Source organism: Rhinatrema bivittatum, chromosome 6 (assembly GCF_901001135.1).
Source record: "Rhinatrema bivittatum chromosome 6, aRhiBiv1.1, whole genome shotgun sequence".
Lineage (NCBI taxonomy): Eukaryota > Metazoa > Chordata > Amphibia > Gymnophiona > Rhinatrematidae > Rhinatrema > Rhinatrema bivittatum.
The window spans coordinates 259,830,692-259,852,358 of record NC_042620.1 but is presented as its reverse complement, the minus strand read 5'-3'; the positions used below and the strand labels follow the sequence as shown (position 1 = coordinate 259,852,358).

Below are 21,667 nucleotides of genomic sequence, written 5' to 3'. Positions count from 1 at the left end.
CCATAAATAAAAAAAAATTGGGCTTCGAGAGTATGCGCTCACTTCTTGGACTCCTCCACAGCGCATTAAGATACACAATAAAGAAAAACATGGTGAATAAAAAAAAAGTGCTGATTGGATGTGTTACAGGTCTCTCATTTGAAAGTCAGTCACCGGAGAAACAAGAGAATGTGATTGGTCAAATATCAGATAAAAACTAACGTAAAATGGTTGACGCTGCCCGGCAGGTAAAATGGCAGCCATATAACTGAAGAACGCCGTTTTCAAGTACTTTTTTTTTTTTTTTTTTATATATATATATATTCGTCAAACTCTAGTTCAACAGTTTTGTTTAAATAATTTAATTTTCTGTAATTTAGCTCTCTCTAGCCCCTGAAGCAGACACCTGTGGTCGAAACACTGGCAGTGCCGGGCGGTCACGTCTCACAACTAAGGAATGTATATTGGACAGAATGTTGTCAAGGATATCCATCCTGCACGTCCTTTTAGGAAAGTGTTACAAATATTTTTTCCTCCAAAGTTGTGAGACAGTAGACATCGAGACAGTTTTGTCACTTCATATAAGAGAGACTGAATACAGTTTAACGCTGTACTTTTAGTGGGATATAGTTATACCAGGTTACAATCTATTCAGCAAGGAAGGGAGGAGGCTTGGCATTATATATAAAAAATAAAGCAACAGAATTGCAGAGATAATGCTATAAGGAGGAGGCACTGTGGGTTACTTTGGAAAGAGGGAATGGAATATCTGTTTATACTGGTGTAATATACAGACCTCCATCACAGACAGAGGAGATGGATAGAGATTTAATAGAGGATATTCACAGGTTTGCTATAAAAGAGGAGATGCTGCTGCTAGGGGATTTCAATCTCCCGGATGTTGATTGGGACATTCCAGCTGCAATATCTTCTAGAAGAGGGAAGATCCTGGATTCTTTGCAAGAATTGTTCTGTCAACGGGACCCACATGGGAGGGGGCAATACGGACCTGGTGCTTGCTAACTGGGACAGTATTTCTGATGCTGTAGTTGATGATCTTCTGAGATCCAGTGATCGCCGTATGGTATGGTTCAGTATCAGGGTACAAGAGATGACAGTTCATTCAAAGGCAAGGGTATTAGACTTCAGGAAAATTAACTTTCTTAAAATGGGTGAGCACCTCAAGGAATTGTTAGCTGGTTGGGAAATTCTAGGGGAAGCAGAAGAGCAGAGGGCAAAACGAAAAGGAGATATTATAAGATCAACTAACCTCTTTGTTAGGAAAGTATATAAAAAGGGGAAAAAAAGCGGTTACTATGGTTTTCTAAAGAAGTAGCTGAAAAGGTTAGTGTTCATGAACTACAAGAGATCACAGAAAGTGCAAGACAGGCAACAATAAAGCTAGGAAAAGCTGGGCAAGTTAAGGAATGCAAAACTTCAAATGGAAGAGAAATGGAAAATATGGTAAAACGAGAGGGAGGGGACAAGACTCTTTTAGAGATAGAAGGACGCTCAAAGGAGGCATTGTGAGATTCGGAGGTAAACGAGAGAACATGTAGAGGCTGAGGAGGAAAAACCAAAATTGCAAAACAAATATTTCTGTTTGGTGTTCACTGTGGAAGGGCCTGGAGCAGAGCCACATAAATCAAACACAAATAAAACTGGAAGTGAGGTAAATCTCAATCGATTTCAGAACAGCGAGTTCATGAGGAGCTAACTAAACCTAAAGTAGATAAGGTGATGGAGCCAGATGGGATACATCCAAGGGGATTGAGGGAACTTGAAGACCCGGCAGCTTCGCTTGGCTAACCTTTTCAATATTTCCTTAGAGCAAGGACTGGAAAGGGGTAGATGTGGTTCCTATTCATAAAAGTGGAAATAATGTCACCTCTATGATGAGCAAATTAATGGAATTGCTGCTAAAACAGTGGATAGTGCAAGTTCTTGAATCCAATGGATTGCATGATCCGAAGCAGAATGGTTTTACTAGAGGTAAATCTTAAGACAAATCTGATCAGTTTCTTCGATTAGGTGATCAGAGAGCTGGATCTAGAGAGAGTGCTAGACAGTGGATATATTTGGATTTCAGTAAGGCCCTTGACACAGTTCTGCACAGGAGACTTATAAATAAATTGAGCACTATTGCAATGGAACCTAGAGTGACTGACTGGGAGGTGACAAAGGGTAGCGGTAAATGGAGTTTACTCTATGGAGGGGGGGTGTTACTAGCAGTGTGCCTCAGGATTCAGCCTTGGAACTGGTCCTTTTTAACATTTTTGTGAGCCACATAGCAGAAGGATTGTTGGGAAAGGTTTGTCTTTTTGCCAAGGACACCAAAATCTGCAACAGGGTAGACGGCCAGGAAGGTATGGAAAACATGAGGAGAGATCTAGCGAAGCTCAAGTTATGGTCTAGAGACCGTCAGCTAAGATTTAATTCTAAAAAAAAAAAATATACAGTAATGCATTTAGACTGCAAAAACACAAGGGAGGGGTACATATGTTGGCCCGCGCACAAGGACGTGGCCATTCTGTAACATATGAGCGCATTTTATAAAATAGCCTGCCTGTGCACACGTGTGCCACATTTTAAGTAGGCGCGCGCATCTGTGTGCAAATCCTACTACTACCATGCAAGTCAAGGTATTTTAAGAGGAGCGCGCACCAACGCCATTCCCAGTTTGTCCCCAGTTCACCCAGTTAAGAGATAGGTCCTCCAAACCCTTCTAGTTTAATAGCCTTGACAACCCGTCTTAGCACCGACCCTTAAAACCTCGCAGATCTGTCTAAGTTTTCTTTGTTTTTATAACTTACACCTCCTCCATAGCAGAAGTAAACGTACGCAGCAGGGATTCTGGGTGTGGGTCCAGGCGCATATTTACACGCACATCTCTGGATCACGCTCCAGATTTCACCCTGCCTCTTTGTGAAAACTTTGGAGACGTGAGCGCTGCGGGAGGTACGCGCGTATCCGGGTGGCTTTTAAAATCTGCTCGGCTTATTCGCGCATCCCCTAATTAACGTGCATGCTGGGCTTTAAAGTGGGTTGGTTTTTTTTTTTTAATTAATCAACTTCTCTGATTGGAAGTGAAGGAATTTGAGAAATGCAAAACTCCTACTGCATTTTAACATTTAAATTTAGAATAAGGCACTTTATGATTTACTGAACACTAACGTTTAAACTGCAGACTACTAGGTTATTGAAACACTTGTTTTAATTAAGTAAGTGATGCTACAAGTTATTGAAGATTGGTTTTAATTCATTTGAAATAATCGGTTTGTCCTAACTGAGAAGGAAGGAAGTGTTCCTAGGAAAATCAAATATTTGTTCTAAATTAGTTGTGTTTTCTTTACTAAATACTGTATTATTACAAGGCCCAATGCCGAACTACCCGGTGCCCTGGGCAGTCTGGGGAAGGGGTGAAGTCTGCCCTCTGACATTCTAGGCGGCTGAGGGGTTAGGCAAGGGGTCCCCCTCTGATGATACAACCAGCTGGGAGTCCCCTCTGAGGACACGGCCACTAGCTTTACACCTCCTACTGCCGGCTGCTGCTACAGAGGTGGCAGCAGCATAATACGCTCGTGCCCCACCCCCTGCAAAACACGTGGTTACCCATTTGCCTGCCCCTTCAGATGACCCTGGTTACTAGCTTAATGAACGTGAGCTCTTCACCTCTACCTCCAGGGGGTTCAAATCCCTCTTATGGGAAACACAGGCTGAGGGTGATGAGTATAGGAAAGTCAGGTCTCCAATTTATATAAGGGGAGGGGGGGGGGGTCACCCGTTAAATGGGCCAGTCTCTGTTATTTGTTGATCACCGGCCTTATTTTGCCTTCAGTCACCCTCAGGAAACCTTTTCATAGAGCAATGGTTCTCAAGTCCACCCCCCATCCCATCCCACCAGTTGGATTTTCAGGATATCCTTAATGAAGATGTATCAAATATATCTGCATGCATGGCTTCCAATGCAAAACTCACAATCTTTTTTTACAAAAAAATCATCAAAACAAATCACATTTGGAATATGAGGGTCACCTTTGGGAAAATGATTGGGTTTTTGTTTTGTTTTTTTGCATTTTTTGGTTCACAATTGTAAGTTTGAAGTGATCACTTGTGGTGGAATAATTTTTTGGTTTTTAGTATAGAGGTGGGTTATGTGTGTTTCTATATGTTTTTGTGTCTGTTTTGTATTTTAGTGTTTGGTGTCTGTGGGCCCTTTCCTGTGATTACAGAGATTGTGTTGAATTTGAAAATTTGATGTGATTTATTTTGTATTAAAAAATTGCAATTTTTGTTATAGATTTGAATTTGATGTGTTGGAGGTATTTTTAATGTTTGTATGAAATATTAAGTATTGCATTCTTTCTTTTTTATATTGATTTCTTGATAGATCACATGCATATTCATTTGGGATATCCTAAAAACCTGATTCACTGGGTATGGGTATGAAGGTGGGGGGGGGGGGGGGGGGGGGGAGGGGGTGTCAAGCACTGGTTCGGGCACTACAGCCACTAACTCTAGCCCAGGATAGTCATTTTGACTCTCCCTGCCACATTCAGGTAATCCTGCTATTGATCTCATTCACACTAACGGTTGAGAATCCTCTCCCGTCTCACCTGAACTTTTAGCAGCTCATCCTCCACGATCTCCTTCAGCTGGCGCCGCTCCTCTGGCTCCAGGTTTTCCCTGCCTATGTGGGCCAGGAATTTCTTCCGCACCAGTGAGTGCGTGAGTGCACTAACAAGGGAAAATCGAGAGAGGAAGACCCATTAGCACCAAACATAACCCAGACTGGCGCTCTGAACTTAAGAACTGCCATGCTCGGTCAGACCAATCATCCACGGAGCCCACCATCCAGTCTCAGGTCACTTGGAAGAACCCAGCAGATCTTAAAGGAGGAGATGTCCAGTTCTTATTGCTTACTCCCAGAAATAAGAGCTGGAGATTTCCTAAGTCTACCCGGCAAATAACATTAATGGATGTCTTCCAGAAACTTGTCCAAACTCAACTATACCATTAACCTTGACCACAACTTCCAGCAACAAATTGCTCAGCTTATTCATGTGCCAGCTGAAAGAATACTCTAATTGGTTTTAAATGTTCCTCACTTTGTTTCCCCTAGTCCTAGTATTTGGAATGAGTAAATAACAGTTCCCTATTAGCTTGTTATACATCACTCATACAGTATTATAAATCTCTCAGTCATCTCTTCTCCAAGCTGACGAACCCTAACCTGTTTAGCCTTTCTTCCTAAGGGAGCCATTCCATCCTATTTATCATCATTTTTGCTGCCTTTCCCTTAACCTTTTCTAGTTCTGCTATATCTTTTTTTAAGATGTGGGGACCAGAACTTCATACCGTATTCAAGGTGTGGTCGCACTATGAACTTATACAGGAGCATTATGATTGTCTCCAATCTAGTCTGAATAATTCCTAACAATCTATTTGCTCTTGAGACTACTAATACACAATAAGGATTATTTTTTCACTTTTTAAACAGCTTTACTGAAGCAAAATAAAGAACACATACATCAAGAAACACATCATCACAGTAAATAAAATGCAAGATGAAAAAACCAGGAACTAAAGACTATCCAAATCATAACCCCATCCCCAGATCAAAGAATAAAACCAAACTAAAACTATACGGTCACCTATGCATATCCTTATAAAGTCTATTCCCATATCTAAAGTAAGACAAAACTAATGAGAACAGCACAAAAAGTTAAAAGACTGAATACCAAAGAAGAAACTAACAGACATCCCTAGGCACAACCCATTCCCTTGTTACCTATGAAGTCCTTGAGGCATCTGGATAAGAGAGTCTGACGTGCTGCATTAAACACTCCATTACATAAATGTGCCAGAAATTTTGAAACTATAAGAAGAAAGAAGGCTTAGAAGAGGGATTTCTAACAGAAAGCAAGACGACATCTCCCTGCCATTAACAACTAATGAAGGATATTTAGTAGTACCAACAGTGTGAACCTTTAAGTTGTGACCTAACAACATTAATACTGCATTTTCATCTTAACTATCTAGTAAATCCACGAATAACTTCAGACTAAAATATTGTCATGATGGGACACTCCCCCTAGAGATGGACAAAGTTGCTGGAAAAGGTACAGAGAAGGGCATCCAAAATGATAAAGGGAATGGAACGGCTACCCTATGAGGAAAGACTAAAGAGGTTAGGACTTTTCAGCTTGGAGAAGAGACGGCTGAGGGGGGATATGACAGAGGTCAATAAAATCATGAGTGGAATAGAAAAGGTAAGTATGAATCATTTATTTACTCTTTCAAATAATACAAAAACTAGGGGACACTCCATTAAGTTAGTAACAAATTTAAAACAAATCAGAGAAAATTTATTTTTCACTCAATGCACAATTAAACTCTGTAATTTGTTGGAGGATGTGGTAAAGGTAACTAGAGTGCCTGGGTTTGAAAAAAGGGTTTGAACAAGTTCTTGGAGGAGATGTCTATAAACGGTTATCAACTAGATAGACTTGGGAAAAGCCACTGCTTATCCCTGGTAATTAGAAGCATGAGATCTATTATTGTCCATTTGGGATCCTGCCAAATGGATTGGCCACTGTTGGAACAGGATACTGGACTTAAAGGACACTCGGTCTGACCCAATATGGCAATTCTTATGTTCTTATTGACATTTTCTGGATTTTCTTATTGTCATAACTGTCTGACAAAATCCTTTGCTGGTGATGTCAGCAGCTGCCAATGATTTGAGTCTGCGCTGTGTGGCTTATCAATAAGGCATAAACTGCTAAAAGCAGGAAAACATAAGTTGAATTAGGTTAGCATTGCTACATATAGGATAGAAGCACAAAGCATTCCAGGAATAGTTGTTTACTGCTTTAGCTGACCATTGTATCACACATGCACCATGCATGGGTATTAGAATATTAATTTTAGGCAACGTAGATACAGAAAGAGCCAATAGAAAATATCACCATTTTCTATTGGATAAGATGAATAAGATGCGTAATGCGCTCTTAGTTATATAAGAATGAATTGTTACTGCACGGGGAGCTTGCTTGGTTCCTCATTTTTGGCTGACAGCTTTGCCTGTCAGATATGCAAGCTTATCTGATTAATAAAGCTAAGTGTAATTGTAGCTTGTCTATTTTATTTCTAAAGTATTTTTATTACTAGCTGACAGTGTAGTACAGAGCTGAGCTTTGGAGTAAATTTCCCCATAAAGGAAATCTCAGACAGGGTTTCGGGGAAAATTTACATTATATCCCTGTTTTCCGTACCCATATTTTAAATGTCGTCACTTGGATGTAATACCAATGAAAAATATGTTATACCCCTTCTTCTGAGTACTTGCACTGATCAAATTCCCTTCGTTCAACCTAAGAAATATATCTGCCCATTCTTCCTTACTCACTGTGTAACCTAGATCCTTTTCCCAAGCCCTCCTGATATTGTCAAGCGCATACAAATCCACTTCCATTAACAACTTGTAAATAATGGAAATCATTTTTACTTCCAAGAGTAATTTAGAATCAATTTTTCAAATGCTGTTAAACCTCTACTGTACATGGTTTAAAAAAAAAAAAAAAGTTAAGGGTCCACCTCATGAGCTGCAAATATTGAAAAATAGGATTATTAAATTGGAATCTTTCTTGAATACCCTTCATAGAGAGAAATTAAATTATTGCTTAAAAAATTCACCCACCTCAGAGGGCCTCTAGCACACCATAGTGAAAAGCTTGACTTCTTCAGAGACAAGGATTAGATTCTGTTCGGTACTCTAACCGCCCCCCTCCCAAGCTCTGAATGGCGGCTAACCCACTCCATGGAATCATGTGCCTCAGGACATTATGTAAGGGGAACACTTTTGGCGGTCTCTTAACTCCTTGGAGAATAGGATCCTTAGGGGTGGTACCCGCTATGCCTAGGGTCAATACTATACCAGAGATAAGGCCCGACAGCTCCTCCTTCTGAAACAGCCATATTATGGACGAGAAATCCTCTTCTGAGAAAAACCCCCTTCTTCCTGGGAATCCCCGGGAGACGGCCTGACTGCCCCCTTGACCATGACACCTCCCTGGAGTCTTGGTTGTCCATATGGATCAAACAGGAGGCTTTGTGTGCTCCCCTGGGCATTTGGATGCCCCCTCTAGGTGATTCAGGAAGCATTGAGGCCCCCTCTAGGTGATTCAGGAAGCATTGGCTCGTCAGGTTTCCGCAAAGCCGTATGTGTCAGATACATCATCATCATCACATGTTCTTGGGAAAAGGCTCACTGCCAGAGACTCAACTGCCTCTCCTGAGGCAGCTTCTTCTAGTAAAAGACCCTGCGCCTGGGCTACCCCCTGCTGCCATGTCTAGAGGAGGGGTAGGGAAGGAGAAATTACTACTTACCTGATAATTTCCTTTCTTTTAGTAAGAGCAGGTCAAGCCCAACGAGTTGGTTATGCACCTCTGCCAGCAGATGGAGTGGGGCAAAAGCTGACGTCACAGCTATATATTCCCTCCCCAACATTAAACCATAAGTATTCTCTGGAAAAGCCAAACTGTGGACAAAACTGATTATAAGAACATAAGAAAATGCCATACTGGGTCAGACCAAGGGTCCATCAAGCCCAGCATCCTGTTTCCAACAGTGGCCAATCCAGGCCATAAGAATCTGGCAAGTACCCAAAAACTAAGTCTATTCCATGTAACCATTGCTAATGGCAGTGGCTATTCTCTAAGTGAACTTAATAGCAGGTAATGGACTTCTCCTCCAAGAACTTATCCAATCCTTTTTTAAACACAGCTATACTAACTGCACTAACCACATCCTCTGCCAACAAATTCCAGAGTTTAATTGTGCATTGAGTAAAAAAGAACTTTCTCCGATTAGTTTTAAATGTGCCCCATGCTAACTTCATGGAGTGCCCCCTAGTCTTTCTACTATCCGAAAGAGTAAATAACCGATTCACATCTACCCGTTCTAGACCTCATGATTTTAAACACCTCTATCATATCCCCCCTCAGTCGTCTCTTCTCCAAGCTGAAAAGTCCTAACCTCTTTAGTCTTTCCTCATAGGGGAGTTGTTCCATTCCCCTTATCATTTTGGTAGCCCTTCTCTGTACCTTCTCCATCGCAATTATATCTTTTTTGAGATGCGGCGACCAGAATTGTACACAGTATTCAAGGTGCGGTCTCACCATGGAGCGATACAGAGGCATTATGACATTTTCCGTTTTATTCACCATTCCTTTTCTAATAATTCCCAACATTCTGTTTGCTTTTTTGACTGCCGCAGCACACTGCACCGACGATTTCAATGTGTTATCCACTATGACACCTAGATCTCTTTCTTGGGTTGTAGCACCTAATATGGAACCCAACATTGTGTAATTATAGCATGGGTTATTTTTCCCTATATGCATCACCTTGCACTTATCCACATTAAATTTCATCTGCCATTTGGATGCCCAATTTTCCAGTCTCACAAGGTCTTCCTGCAACTTATCACAGTCTGCTTGTGATTTAACTACTCTGAACAATTTTGTGTCATCTGCAAATTTGATTATCTCACTCGTCGTATTTATTTCCAGATCATTTATAAATATATTGAAAAGTAAGGGTCCCAATATAGATCCCTGAGGCACTCCACTGTCCACTCCCTTCCACTGAGAAAATTGCCCATTTAATCCTACTCTCTGTTTCCTGTCTTTTAGCCAGTTTGCAATCCACGAAAGGACATCGCCACCTATCCCATGACTTTTTACTTTTCCTAGAAGCCTCTCATGAGGAACTTTGTCAAACGCCTTCTGAAAATCCAAGTATACTACATCTACCGGTTCACCTTTATCCACATGTTTATTAACTCCTTCAAAAAAGTGAAGCAGATTTGTCAGGCAAGACTTGCCCTGGGTAAAGCCATGCTGACTTTGTTCCATTAAACCATGTCTTTCTATATGTTCTGTGATTTTGATGTTTAGAACACTTTCCACTATTTTTCCTGGCACTGAAGTCAGGCTAACCAGTCTGTAGTTTCCCGGATCGCCCCTGGAGCCCTTTTTAAATATTGGGGTTACATTTGCTATCCTCCAGTCTTCAGGTACAATGGATGATTTTAATGATAAGTTACAAATTTTTACTAATAGGTCTGAAATTTCATTTTTTAGTTCCTTCAGAACTCTGGGGTGTATACCATCCGGTCCAGGTGATTTACTACTCTTCAGTTTGTCAATCAGGCCTACCACATCTTCTAGGTTCACCGTGATTTGATTCAGTCCATCTGAATCATTACCCATGAAAACGTTCTCCATTACGGGTACCTCCCCAACATTCTCTTCAGTAAACACTGAAGCAAAGAAATCATTTAATCTTTCCGCGATGGCCTTATCTTCTCTAAGTGCCCCTTTAACCCCTCGATCATCTAACGGTCCAACTGACTCCCTCACAGGCTTTCTGCTTCGGATATATTTAAAAGTTTTTACTGTGAGTTTTTGCCTCTACAGCCAACTTCTTTTCAAATTCTCTCTTAGCCTGTCTTATCAATGTCTTACATTTAACTTGCCAATGTTTATGCTTTATCCTATTTTCCTCTGTTGGATCCTTCTTCCAATTTTTGAATGAAGATCTTTTGCCTAAAATAGCTTCTTTCACCTCCCCTTTTAACCATGCCGGTAATCGTTTTGCCTTCTTTCCACCTTTCTTAATGTGTGGAATACATCTGGACTGTGCTTCTAGAATGGTATTTTTTAACAATGACCACGCCTCTTGGACATTTTTTACTTTTGTAGCTGCTCCTTTCAGTTTTTTTCTAACAATTTTTCTCATTTTATCAAAGTTTCCCTTTTGAAAGTTTAGCACGAGAGCCTTGGATTTGCACACTGTTCCTTTTCCACTTGAACATTATTAGCAACAAACTATCATATTTCTCAACCAACAGGAACACTGAGCTCAGCCAAAAGAAAGAACATATCTAGCAAACTAAGAGCTAGAGAAGCCATTTACCAGTTTTCAATGAAGAGCAGTAATCAATCATACTCTGCATAGCTCACCCGAAAAAAGGTTAACCACAAATTCAAACATTGGCAGCCAAGAGCAGGTCTGGGATTGATCTGTTCTTACTAAAGGAAATTATCAGGTAAGTAATAATTTCTCCTTCCTCAGCATTCGGGCAGGTCAAGCCCAATCAGTGGGATATACCAAAGCTAATCTTGAAAAGGGTGGGAGGCTGCAGCAGTCCATTCGATACTGCCCGCTCAAACATGGTGTCCTCCCCAGCCCTAACATCCAAGCAGTAATGCCAGGAGAAGGGGTGTAAAGATGACCATGTTGCCACTCAGCAAATTTCAGCAGGCAAGAACAAACTAAGTTCCACCCACGATACCACCTGAGCCATTGTGGAATGCGGTCTAATATGTTTCAGTAAGGCAATTCCAGAAGCCACACAGGTTGCTGAAATGACTTCTTTAATCCAGCGGGCATTCGTTGCCCACGTCGCCAGTGCTCCCTGCTTACCTCCACCGTGGAGCACAAACAGGCGATCAGACTTCTAAGCAGCCTTAGTCATCGCCAAGTACTGCAGTAAATGACGCTTGGCGTCCAAGGAACGCAAAACGCGGTACTCAGCTTCATTCCTGTGCTTGTCCAAGGCACGGAGAAAAATGGACTGATTCAAATGCGGAGGAGCCCTGCAGGTTACCATCTCGTAAGGGGCGTTAGCCACGAAAGGAATGAGACCACACCTCAGAAACGAGAGCGCGAAGGAAAGAAGGACTTAGTCTGTTTAGGGCGGTCCTCAGGCAGCTTATGAATCTTGTTGTCACCCAAAGATTTAATAAGCTGTTCAAGGTCCTCACCAAAAAGCAACTTACCCTTGAAGGGAGGCATGCCCAGCTGCACCTTGGAGGAGGGACCTGCGGACCAATTTCACAGCCAAAGAAGCTGTCTGGCCGATACTGCTGACACCATGGCCCTGGCCTGCACCCGGAGCAAGTCATAGAGGGAGTCAGCCCCATTCGCCACTGCAGCTTCCAGCCGATCCGCTTGTTCCGCCTCTCCAGATGGGAGGTCCTGGGTGCTGAGTAATTGTTGAACCCACCTGAGTCTTGCCCGCTGCATGAGACTGCTACAGACTGTCACCCGAACTCCTAAAGCTAGGACTTCAAAAATCCACTTGAGATGCAGTTCCAGTTTGCAATCCTAAACATCCTTTAATGCCGTGGCTCCAATCACCGGGATGGTGGTCTGTTTGGTGACTGCGGAAACTGAAGCGTCCACCTTTGGAACCTTAAGCATCTCCAAGCATTGTAAGGTAGGGGATAGAGCTTGTCCATTGCTCTACCCACCCGAAGACCCGATTCGGGAGACTCCCATTCCCGTAGGAGGAGCTGCATGAGCATGGGATGGAATGGAGAAGTACGTGGAGGAGCCCTGAGTCCCGCCAGGACTGGGTCCATGTTCCCTGGGGCAGAAGCACTGGTGGATTCCTCAGGTGGGTTGTTGATCCCCAGCTCGTCTAGTACAAAAGGAATATGAACGGGACCAGCTCTTCCCTCTGGAACAATCTTAAAACCCACGGGTCGTCACCCTCTATGGGTGGATTTGGAAGCAAATCTGTGTCCGGATCCGGAGAGGGCTGGGGAGGGTCTGGGGTGGTTGGTACGCCCAGAACGTTCCTGACTCGACGGAGCCCTCGGAATCCGGAGAGGGTTCATCCTGTTCCTGAAGACTGGCTAAATAGGATCTGTGCAGAAAAAGCACAAATTCCGTAGAAAAACAATGCTGGGCTTTCCCGGGTAATGGGGGAGGAGAGATCGGGGTAGAGATGTCAGGAAACACCCCCCCCCCCCCCCACGGGGCTTAAATCGGGCGGCGAATAAAATTCTCCCCTCTCCCCTGAGGCATAGAATTTGCTGCGGTTCCCGCGGTTTTTCGTGAGGAGCCGGCCTGGAAACGCGCCTAGGAGCCCGACCCTGGACCACCGACTTCGCTGGTGCCCCAGAGGGTCCCTCACCCCCAGGTAAACAATCCAAGCATAGCCCATCGTGGGACAGCCACGAAGCAGGCTCCCCGTAGGCTAAACAGGCAGCTGATTGCGGCATGATCAGGAGAAAACCGCCGCGGAGAAAATGAAACTAATTGAAAACAGTGAACTTGGCTGCAAAAGCGAACAGAAGCAGGAGAATGAACCCCGCTATGCTCGTTCCCCCCTTGTCCTCAGAGCAACTGAATGCAGGTGAGGCAAAAGTGCTCCTTCTGGCTTCCTTGAACTTTATTTATTTTTATATCAGCAGCATTAAATTGTCAGTGCTACAGGACCCGAGGCATTACACATCTCCAGGGTCAGAAAAGTCAAGAGGGGGAGTGACTGGACCACCAGTATCGCCCCAAGCCAGGCAAGGGTCACCTAGCAAGGAATCCTAGGCTGAGTAATCAAGGGGCAAGCCCCCCCAGGACCCTATAAGAGCCAAGAGACAGAAATGTCTCCCTGAGAAACAACAGGTTTTGAACCTTGAATATATATATTTTTTTTTAATAAGAATTAGGTAGGCAATACTTGCTTGATCCTGAAAGTAATGGTGAGGAAGAAAGAACCCCACAGAAGGAAAGAAATAGCTAGAGAGAGGGAGCCGCAGGTTCAACTGTCTGGATCTGCTGGAGACAGAGAAATGCTGAAGGGACGCAGGGAGGGCTCTGTCCTAATATAGGATACCTTTTCAGTTTTTCCTCTGTCTCCATCTGCTGGAAGGGCGGCTCGACCCACTGTCTGGACTGATCCGGGTACGTACAGGGAATGGCAGGCTGATGTCGGCAGGGGACTATATGGCCATGTTGTCAGCTTTTGCTCAGTCTCCATCTGTTGGCAGAGGTGCATAACCCACTGGTTGGGATTGACCTGCCCAAATGCTAAAGAAATCCTGTTTTCCTAGGGGTGGAATGTTCCTCTCCCCAAACACTATGCTGCCCTGAATGAAACCCTGAATCAACCTTCACCTGCTCCCCTCATGGGAGCAGAAGGTAAGGAGTTACCTTCCTCCTGAGGACCTCGGCTCTCACACAAGGCAAAAAGAAGCATCCATGCTGCGGACTTATTTATTCTTGCAAACAAAACCCTTTCTGCCCCTGTATATCGTTGGGGGCCCAGGAAAGTACACTGCATAAGAGCTATTTGCTCCTCCCACTCCCCGCAGCACCTAGGCTGCTTTCTGCCATGAAGGGCCCTCTCTCTCTCTTTTTTTGTTTCCTATTGGCCAAAAGCAGAAACACACTTCCCTCTTTTGAGCATGCAGTCCTTCTATAGAATCAAGAAAAATGCTGCCATGCAAGTGCTGACTCTCCCTGGGACCTGCCCAGCCAATACTTACTACCTCCAGTGCTCTTGTGCTGCTGCTTCTCTAGGCCCAACTGCTGTTTTTTTGGTAGGTTTTTTTTAAATTTGGATGGGGCCTCACTTTCCAGTTCCTTTCAGCCAAAGGAACCTCTCTCTCTCTCTCTGGGGAATCTCTAGACCCTTCAGGGTATTGGGATTACTTCCAGAGGATTCAACCAGGGAAACCCTGGGAATGTTGCCACTGGGGAAATCAACCCTAAACAGAGCTGATGACCCAGGAGCAACCAGGACTCAACCAGGCCAGGGCCAAACCTAGGTTCTGGGAGCTAACATCCTCACATGTCCACAGCTGCTGGAGACAGAGACTACTAGTATTGGACCAGGCCCACACCTCCTTTATAGCCCAGAGTGAGGTCATAAAAAAGAGATGTGTCCTCTGTCTCCATCAGCTATGGAGGAGGGAAATCCCATGTGAGGGCTGGTCTAGCAAGAAGTTAAGGAAAAAAAAAAGACATTTTCTTCCTCTGCTTTCCACCTTCTTGTAGCCCAGGTGTACATGGGAGAGAGACTGCTAGTGACAAGGGGGGGGGGGGGTTTGCGAGAGAGACTGGGTGAGAACATGATTTGGCAATGGAGAAAGAGGGTAGGGACCCAGGCCAAGGAAATAACTGAAGCATCAAACACAGCTAACAGGGGAATGCCAGAATGCTGCTGACAAACAAACCAAAAAGGTGTTGAGAAGGCTCTGCCGCCATGCTTTTGCCAGCATCTTGCAATGGCACATTAAGAGCTTGATTTAATACGTTTTCTTCTCCATAGACAAAATGGGAAGAAAACCTTCGTAAATCAAGTCCTAAAGGAGCTGCAGCAGACCTGGGAGGATAATGACTCTCACCTTGCTCTCAAACTTTGGTAGAGATGACAGGAAGGGGAGTGGGGGGGAGCATCAAAGAGATCTCAGCTACTGGCTCCTAATTTGTTTGGCTCACTCCTAGATAAAAGAAAATTTGTCAAAGCCTGTAGTAAATCCTAATGTGGAACCTAGCATTGGGTGCATATATTTAGGATTATTTTTCCCTATGTTCATCACTTTGTACTCGTCCACATTAATTTCACTTGCCATTTAGATGCCCATTTTTCTAGGTTTCCTGCAATTCTTCAGTCTGCTTGCGTTTTAACTGTTTTGAATAACTATGGGTCACCTGCAGATCACCTCACTTGTTGCTCCCTATTCCATCTCATTAACGAACAAGTCAAATACCGATCCTAGCACAGAACCTTGGGGAACTCCACCATTACCTTCTCTTCATTGGGAAAACTGACCATTTAGTCCTACTTTCTGTTTTCTATCCTTTAATCAGTTACCACTCCACAATAAGACATTGCCTCTTATCCCACAACTTTTAAATTTCCTGAGGAGTCTGTCACGAGTGACTTTATCAAGTGCCTTCTGAAAATTCATATACACTACACGAACCAGATCACTCTCAGTCACATTCACTTACATCTTCAAATAATTCTAGTAGATTAATAAGGCATGGCTTCCCCTGTTTATCCATTGCCCAGTAATGTTCTTAACAAACAATTCCACTCATTAGTTACAGAGATTGCACTCATCTGTCTGTAGTTTCCTGGAGTCCTTATCAAGAACTGGCATTACACTGGCTACCCTCCAATTCTCAGTTACAGTAGCAGATTTTAATTCTAGATATGCAATTTTGCATCTGAGTTCCTTCAGAGCACCGAGTGGATATCATCAGGTCCTGTTGATTTGCAACTAAGTTTCTCTCTTTGCTCTACTATCTTATCCAGATTCACAATCATTTATTTCAATTTCTCTGAATCATCACCTACAAAGAATGGTTCCAGCGTGGGTATCTTCCCAATATCCTCTGAAGTAGAGAACAAAGCAAAAACATTTTATCTAGTTTTTCTATTATGGTTTTATGCTCCCTAAGCGCCTCTTTTATCCCCTGGTTAAGATGGCATAAGTTAGTCTCTCACAGACTTCTTGTTTTGATGTTATTGTTATTTTTACCTCTTTGGTAAGTTTCCTTTTTCGCCTTCTTTAGTAATGTTTTACAGCTAATTTGCCAGCATTTAGGCTAACTTCTGTTTTCCTTATTAGCTCAGGCTTTCCATTTTGAAATGCTGGCTTTAGGGCTTTCACAGCTTTTTTCACACCACCATTTAGCCATGCTTACAGATGTTTGCTCTTCTTTGACAAATTTTTAACTTGGGGAATATATTCCACCTGAATTTCCAAGATGCCTCATGCAGGATTTTAACCCTTACACAACTACTCCTTTTAAATTTCTTTCCAACCACTTTTCTCATAGTAATTTGTAATTTATCATTCAAAACAATCACAATACCTGAAGACTGGAGGATGGCTAACGTGACGCCAACTTTTAAAAAGGGCTCCAAGGGAAACTATAGATTTAAAACAGATCATAGAAAGTACTTTTTCACTCAGGGCACAATCAAACTATGGAATCTGTTGTCAGAGGATGTGGTCAAGACGACTAGCACAGCAGAGAGGTTTGTTCAAGTTCCTGTTGAAAAATGCATAAACCATTAGCAGTCAGGTGCACCAAAGAAAGCTACTGCTATGTCTGGAAGCGAGTAATAGACATATTTTATGGAATCTGCCAGATACTTGCAACCTAGACTGGTCACTGTCAGAGAAAGGATGCTGAGCTCGAAAGACCTTGGTCTGATCTAGATTGGCACATCTTATGTTATCATAGTCTCCCTTTTTTAAAGTTAAATGCTACTTCAGAAGCTGTATGTCTTATTCTCCATCAAGTAATAATGGCACTATCTGGTTAAGGTAGCTGGATAAATACCCTGTCCCATCCCCCATTTAGCTGGATAATTAGTTATCTGGATAAGTGGTGGCTGCTGAACATGGACAAATATTCAAACAACGCCACTTAGCCGGATAAGTCCGAACTTACCCAGCTAAGTGGCACTGCATATCGACCTCTAAAGTTTCTAAATGCCATAAAAGACTGCTTCATAGAACTACTAATCCTGGAAACAACTAGAGAGGGAAGCTACTTTAGATGTATGCTTAGTGGAGCCTGATGCAGTGGGTAACTGTGGAGGCACTTGGTATAGTGATCATAAGAATCAAATTTGATAATATTCAGCCTTAGCCAATTAAGTTAGCTGGATAAGTTAAACCTGCTATTGAGTAGGTCTAAAAGTTGGCCGGATAAACTTATCCAGCTTTTAGATAGGAAAATTGGTTCTTACCTGCTAATTTTCATTCCTGTTGTACCACAGATCAGTCCAGACTCCTGGATTTTGCCTCCCTTCCAGCAGATGGAGACAGAGAACAGCTTCGTTGACACTGCCATATAACCTGATGTGCCACCTGCAGTCCCTCAGTATTGACCAGTACCCAAGCCAAGATACCACTGAATATCAAACACATTCCCACATAACACATCCCCCTGAACGAGCAGTAGGATGTGGAACCCCCAGAATGGGAATGATCCTTTCTAACCTTAACAGAAGGAACCAGACAAAACCTGTGCCATTCAATCTATTTACATTAACAGATCAAGCAGACTCTCCAATTCTCCCCACATCAACTGGTGGGACTCCAGACTGCTCTTTGATACTACAGGAAAAACGTTAGCAGGTAAGAACCAATTTTCCTTTTCCTGTATGTGCCCAGATCAGGCCAGACTCCTGGAATGTACCCAAGCTTCCCTAAGCAGGGTGGGACTGCAAGAGTCCCACTTGAAGTACACTTTTGCCAAAGCCCATGGCATCTAGAGCATGGCCATCCAAACGATAATGTCTGGTGAAAGTGTGCTACGACTTCCAAATAGCTGCCCTACAAATCTCATACGGTGAACTTGTTGACATTTGGCCCATGATGCCACTTGTGATTGAGTAGAGTGAGCCCTTAACCCCTTAGGAACAGGGCGACCCTGACAGATGTACGCCGAACCTATCGCTTCCTTCAACCACCATGCTATGGTGGACTTTAAAGCCTTATGTCCCTTTTTTGCACCACTCCATAGCACAAAAAGATGATTTGATAGCCAAAAGCTATTGGTGACTTTAAGACTCGTTTCACATCCAAAACTCACAACTCTCACGTGAGGCGCTGCCATGTCCAAATGTGGGAAAGCCAAATGATTCAAATGAAAAGACGTTACCACTTTCAGAAGAAAGGAAAGAACAGTCCGCAAAGAGACTCCAGAATCGTAATCTTCAGAAAAAGGATCCCTACATGACATAACCTGTAGTTCCGAGATTCTCCTAGCGGAACAAATTACCACAATAAAAATAAACCTTTAAGGTAAGATCCTTCATAGCTGCCCTACTAAGTGGTTCGAACAGAGCCGCACACATCCCCCTGAGAACCAAGTTAAGGCTCCAGGGGGACACAACTTCCACACCAGAGGCTGCAAATGCTTCGCCCCATGGAGAAAACGCACCATATCTGGATGTACAGCAAGGGCTGTTCCCTGCACCTTGCCTCTAAGACAGCCCAATGCAGCCACCTGGACTCTGAGGGAGTTAAAGGCCAAATCCTTCACCAACCCCCATTGTAAAAACGTCAAAACGTGAACCACAGATGCTTGAGTAGGTTCAATCTTCTGCTCTGCGCACCAAGACTGAAAAAAACTCTCCACACCCTCACAGAAGCTAAGGATTTTGAGAACTTCCTAGCTTGCAGCAGTACATAAGAACATAAGAAATTGCCATGCTGGGTCAGACCAAGGGTCCATCAAGTCCAGCATCCTGTTTCCAACAGAGGCCAAAACCAGGCCACAAGAACCTGGCAATTACCCAAACACTAAGAAGAACCCATGCTACTAATGCAATAGCAGTGGCTATTCCCTAAGGGGTAGATTTTCAGAGCCCTGCTCGCCTAAATCCGCCCAAAACCGGGCGGATTTAGGCGAGCAGGGCCCTGCGCGCCGGGAAGCCTATTTTACATAGGCCTCCCGGCGCGCGCAGAGCCCCGGGACTCGCGTAAGTCCCGGGGTTCTCGGAGGGGGGCGTGTCGGGGGGCGGGCCCGGTCGTCGCGGCGTTCCGGGGGCGTGTCGGCAGCGTTTTGGGGGCGGGTACGGGGCGTGGCTACGGCCCGGGGGCGTGGCCGCGCCCTCCGTACCCGCCCCCAGGTCGCGGCCCGGCGCGCAGCAGGCCCGCTGGCGCGCGGGGATTTACGTCTCCCTCCGGGAGGCGTAAATCCCCCGACAAAGGTAAGGGGGGGGGTGTAGACAGGGCCGGGCGGGTGGGTTAGGTAGGGGAAGGGAGGGGAAGGTGAGGGGAGGGCAAAGGAAAGTTCCCTCCAAGGCCGCTCCGATTTCGGAGCGGCCTTGGAGGGAACGGGGGGAGGCAGCGCGGCTCGGCGCGCGCAGGCTATACAAAATCGATAGCCTTGCGCGCGCCGATCCAGGATTTTAGTAGATACGCGCGACTACGCGCGTATCTACTAAAATCCAGCGTACTTTTGTTTGCGCCTGGAGCGCAAACAAAAGTAGGCTGTTCGCGCTCGTCTGAAAATCTACCCCTAAGTATAATTGATTAATAGCCATTAATGGACTTCTCCTCCAAGAACTTATCCAAACCTTTTTTGAACCCAGCTACACTAACTGCACTAACCACATCCTCTGGCAACAAATTCCAGAGCTTTATTGTGCATTGAATGAAAAAGAATTTTCTGCGATTAGTCTTAATTGTGCTACTTGCTAACTTCATGGAATACCCCCTAGTCCTTCTATTATTCGAAAGTGTAAATAACCGAGTCACATCTACTCGTTCAAGACCTCTCATGATCTTAAAGACCTCTATCATATCCCTCCTCAGCCATCTCTTCTCCAAGCTGAACAGCCCTAACCTCTTCAGCCTTTCCTCATAGGGGAGCTGTTCCATCCCCTTTATCATTTTGGTTGCCCTTCTCTGTACCTTCTCCATCGCAACAGTGTTGAAAAGAGGATTTACATTCAGACAACATCCAACAAGGCATTGATCTGTGCAGTCTGGGTAAACAAGCATCGGGGTAACTTGCTTGATGCGGCAGTTACTGCCCTTAACCATTAAGCCTTATGATAAATCTTTGATGCAACTCCAACATTACTCTCTGCATCAACGGCAGGGGATGGCAGGAAATTTGAATCAAACAATTACCAACAAGGGCCCTGAACTTGGTGGTCGGTGAAACAGATAAGTATGGGAAAATAAGTATGGGAGCTTGCTGGGCAGACTAGATGGGCCGTTTGGTCTTTTTCTGCTGTAATTTCTATGTATCTATGACATCCTCAGGATATCCTTTGTACATCGGATGCTTTCTTTCAAAAGCTAAGCCGTGAGACAGAAGTGAGCCATCTGCTCTGAAAATATGGGACCTTGGTGCAGCAGGATGGGAAGATGAGTGAGGTGCAGCAGCCCATCCACTGCTACATTGATCAAATCAGTAAACCAGGGCCACCAAGGCCACTCTGGTGCTAAAAGAATAACCTCTCCCAGATAAATCTCTATTCGCCGTAATACTTTGCCCACCAGCAGCCACGGCGAAAATACGTACAAGAGAACCCCTTGCGGCCACGGGAGTACTAAGGCATTGACCCCTTCCGCTCCATGTTCTCATCTGCAACTGACTTGTGGAGCCTTGGCATTCCTTTGAGTTGCCATCCTTTGAGCAAGCCCCACTTGCGACGTATAAGCCGCATTGCTTCCAACAACTCCCACTGCCCGGGATCCAACTGGCGACAACTGCTTGTGAGAAGCTGCCAATAATTCTAGATGTTGCTCTGCTCAGCGCATTAACTCCTGGGCCTCCTGAACCACTACCTGACTCTTAGTACCACCCTGTTGGTTGATTTAAGTCACTTTTGGAGAGCCACGTTCACCTTTCTTAGATCCAAGATCGAGCAGAAGGTCACTTCCTTCTTTAGGACCACAAAATAAATGGAATACCTGCCTGTCCCCATTCCTCTATAGCAGTGGTTCTCAACCTTTCTAATGCCGTGACCCCGCAATACAGTTCCTCATGTTGCGGTGACCCCTCGCCCCGCCCTCGCCCCGTGAGGGTGGGGTGAGGGCGGGGCTTTGGTCATATGGGGGCGGGGTTATGGATGGGGTTGGATTTTAGTGCACACTTATCATTTAATTATGACATTTATAATGTGAATGTAACTCATCTCACCATAGGTTCTCACATGCATGGCACACTGACCCATGATCGTCACGGGGCTAGATGTAAAAGTACAGTTTGTATCCACAGGAACCCCCCTGACCCACAATAATGGATGTAAAGCAGAATTATGACATTCCCCATACAACTCACCCTACAAAAAAGATATTCTGGTTCTAGTGACATCTCAGTAACAGCAACTCAAACTCCTTC

General features: G+C 44.2%; 1 protein-coding gene across 2 annotated transcripts in view; it reads right to left on the bottom strand.

Annotated features, from left to right (window-relative positions):
• Window positions 1-21,667, bottom strand: part of HIRIP3 (HIRA interacting protein 3) — an 81,793-nt gene that overhangs the window by 49,908 nt on the left and 10,218 nt on the right. For both annotated transcript variants that reach the window (XM_029606948.1, XM_029606947.1), the window contains exon 2: window positions 4,596-4,716. In XM_029606948.1, the coding sequence (XP_029462808.1) occupies window positions 4,596-4,716 (121 nt within the window). The remainder of the gene's footprint in view (window positions 1-4,595; window positions 4,717-21,667) is intronic.